Source organism: Nestor notabilis, unplaced genomic scaffold (genome assembly GCF_000696875.1).
Source record: "Nestor notabilis isolate BGI_N333 unplaced genomic scaffold, ASM69687v1 scaffold9763, whole genome shotgun sequence".
Taxonomy (NCBI): Eukaryota; Metazoa; Chordata; class Aves; order Psittaciformes; family Psittacidae; genus Nestor; species Nestor notabilis.
Window position 1 is genome coordinate 43,524 of NW_009920674.1, and position 3,032 is coordinate 46,555.

General features: G+C 38.2%; 1 protein-coding gene across 1 annotated transcript; it reads left to right on the forward strand.

Moving 5' to 3' along the window:
• The first annotated feature begins 514 nt into the window (after positions 1-514).
• ARL14EPL (ADP-ribosylation factor-like 14 effector protein-like) lies at positions 515-2,795 on the forward strand. The gene is made up of 3 exons (XM_010010793.1): positions 515-625; positions 2,070-2,209; positions 2,573-2,795. Exons 1-3 carry the CDS (start codon positions 515-517, stop codon positions 2,793-2,795), a joined length of 474 nt encoding a protein of 157 aa, XP_010009095.1.
• The last annotated feature ends 237 nt before the right edge of the window (positions 2,796-3,032 follow it).

The window sequence follows — 3,032 nt, forward strand, 5'->3', positions numbered from 1 at the left end:
ACCACCGCGGCCGCTCTTTTTCGGAGGCTTGCAGAAAGAACGGCAGCTAGGACAACAGTGTCACCTGCTGGTAAGCGAAATAACTGCTCCTGTGTGCTGCTGTCTTCGTTTCCACCGCCCATCCCCGATTGCTGTTACGCGTTCTGTGAGAATACCGCTTTTCGCCTTTTTATTAAAGTTGGCAATGCAGTGAAGCGGTGTCAGCTACAGAATCACAGGTGACAGCATTTCTTTCCGTTTCTGTGGTATTTAAACACTAGAGAGGTTTGCTTAACGAATTGTAGAATGGCTTTGGTAATACAACTTTTGTTATGTTAGTTATTTTAATACAGTTTTAAAATCGAGGCTGATACTGAGCAACATTTGTTCTGCATTTGCTGTTGGTTAAGAATACATAAAATCCTAGTATGGATATCACCAGCTTACCTTAAAACTTTGACTTAAAAATCCGTGGATCTCTCACTTCTGTGTATGTCTTAACACACGTATGTATGTATTTCAAAAGGGTGGCCAAATGAGTGATCTCACAGAAGAAAACTGCAAGAAAAACAATTCTGCCCAGGAAACATCTTCAGAAGGGAATGTCCTTCCTGAGAAGGATGGTTCAGTAACACAAAAACAATTGGTATGACTTCTTCAGTACCATTATCAAGATATTGATTGCCTTCAATTTCTTACATAATTACAAAAATAAAAAGCTGGAGTCAATAGGGAAATATCAGTAATAACGACAGTGAAATGAGTCAATTTTGCAGAGCAGTGAGTTAAAGGGCTAAGAACGCTTCCAAGCTCAATATAGTAGGTGGGGAAATAAGAGAGTACTCTTTGAGGAAGGACTATCTCCATAGTTTATTATGTGTTTCCAACTTAAAATTGCATGATTTATGATCATGGACAGTGATAAAGCTGAAGCACATCTTCTGCACTGAAGATCTCCCACAGACTCAAAAGCAAACGAAATATCTGAATAGTGTAGGTGCATGAGATTGCCCTATAGGTTTTCAGAAAGATGCAACTGAAGACGCATGGCATCCACTATGCTGTAAACAAGTGCACTGAAGTGCATGGGTATTTCTAAATCACTGTATTAGCAGACTGGACTGAATTGCCACTGTTTTCCCCATGAGAAGCAACAAAGGTGATCACTTGTTTGTGAAAAACCACTGTGGGCCCTGAAAGGGATGACACCCTCCAGGGAAGCTGATGGGTGGCAAGTCAGCTCCATTTATCTAAGAGGAGAAAAGATAAATCTGCATGTATGTTTGTGTAATTGCATAATGAATTACAAGTGTATGTTTGATGTCCACAGTCATTGTCCAAAGAGAAACTGTTTGACATAAGGCCCATGTTTCTTTGCATTGACTTTGGACATGACTGCCAACATACACTGGCTATGTGGAATGGCAATACACAGAGCTGATGTTCTAACTTCCAGAACTATTCCGCAGTTCTAGCTAATTACAAATACGAATTCTATAAAACAGGCAAGAAAATGCTCCCTCCTGTTTCACAAAATCTCTGCTCAGTCTAGCTTCCTATTTTTTGTCTGTGTTTTTTTTCATACTCCTCACTTGTGCAAATGCTTCCTTCATGCAGTAGTTGCTCCACCAGTGATTTCCGTGGCCTTCAGATTGTTTGGACAAAGACAGTTTCTAGGCATCTGAGAGAACAGTTAAGATATGGGCAAATCCAGTTGTGATGCTTATAATCACAAATACTTGTCTTTACATTATGGATAAAGTTGAAAAAAAAATAAAATACAAGATCCTGTCTTCCACAAAGCAACTTTCAAACTTCATGCGACTGTACCAGTCATTTTTGCAGAGTCACGTTTTTTCTTCTCCCATCAGGATATACAGCTAGTCAAAGGAATACTCAATTAACAGACAGGAAAACATTTTAAACAATGTGATCTTAATTTAGGCGGAGTTTTGCTTCATTTTCCTACCTGTGTGGTTTTAAGTTCTCAAGAATATGAATTTTAATGTAATTTGAAAGCCAGTGAGGACATTTGGCAGCTAATAAATATCTGTTGCACTAATTATAATCTTTCTCTTGTTTATTTATAGCAGCAACTTGAGAAACAATTAAAATGCTTAGCCTTTCAAAATCCAGGACCTCAGGTAGCTGACTTCAATCCTGAAACTAGAGAGCTGAAAAAGAAAGCATGCATGTCGCAGATGAAAAAAGATGTTTTTAAGAAGCCCAAGTAAGATGTGCTAATTCATTACATATTTTACTTTTAAAAAAAAGGCTGGTATGCTCTTTACTGAATACAAATTAAACTAATAAAACCATTAATATTTTGCAGTGAAATTTCTTATTACACATGAAAGCTGTGTTGGGAAAACAAGCTTTCTGTGTAACTTGAGAGAGTTTTGATTTACTTCCTTGGCATACCTTCATTTTTAATAACAGTGGCTGTTGCAATTAGGATGTGATGCTGGTATTCCATTATGTAAGGTTGTTAAAGAGAAAATATTTGTTCCTGGGCAGATGTTTTCCACATTTGTTTGGTTTAGTCTTTGTACATGTTGGAGCATTCTCTGAAAATCACTCTTCTCTTTCACAGAACTGTGAAGAAGTACGACAGACATGGCAGGCTGCTTTGTAATAACTTCGATTTGTGTGATTGCCTGGAAAAGAGCTGCCTGGGCTGCTTCTATCCTTGCCCCAAATGCAATTCAAACAAATGTGGAGCAGAATGTCGCTGCAATAGGAAATGGGTTTATGACAAAATTGAGACTGAATCTGGAAATGTGATCAGTGTGTTTCCGTTTGTTGACTCTGACTGATTTTGTTCTTACTGGTTTTGTGCGTGCATAAAGTTCTTCCTTCTTCACATTTTTTTGAAGCAAATCTTGGCTTTATGAATTGTCTCTAGTGAAGTGCCTGTCAGTGCTGCTTTACTGCTGCCTGCCTAGCAGACTTTAATCTTTTCCGTTAAGTCAAAGTATCTCTTTCATTCTTCCTCATCCTTGTGTGCTTTACTGAGATATCTAGTCAGTACTCTTGATTTTCTAAAGCTGAAG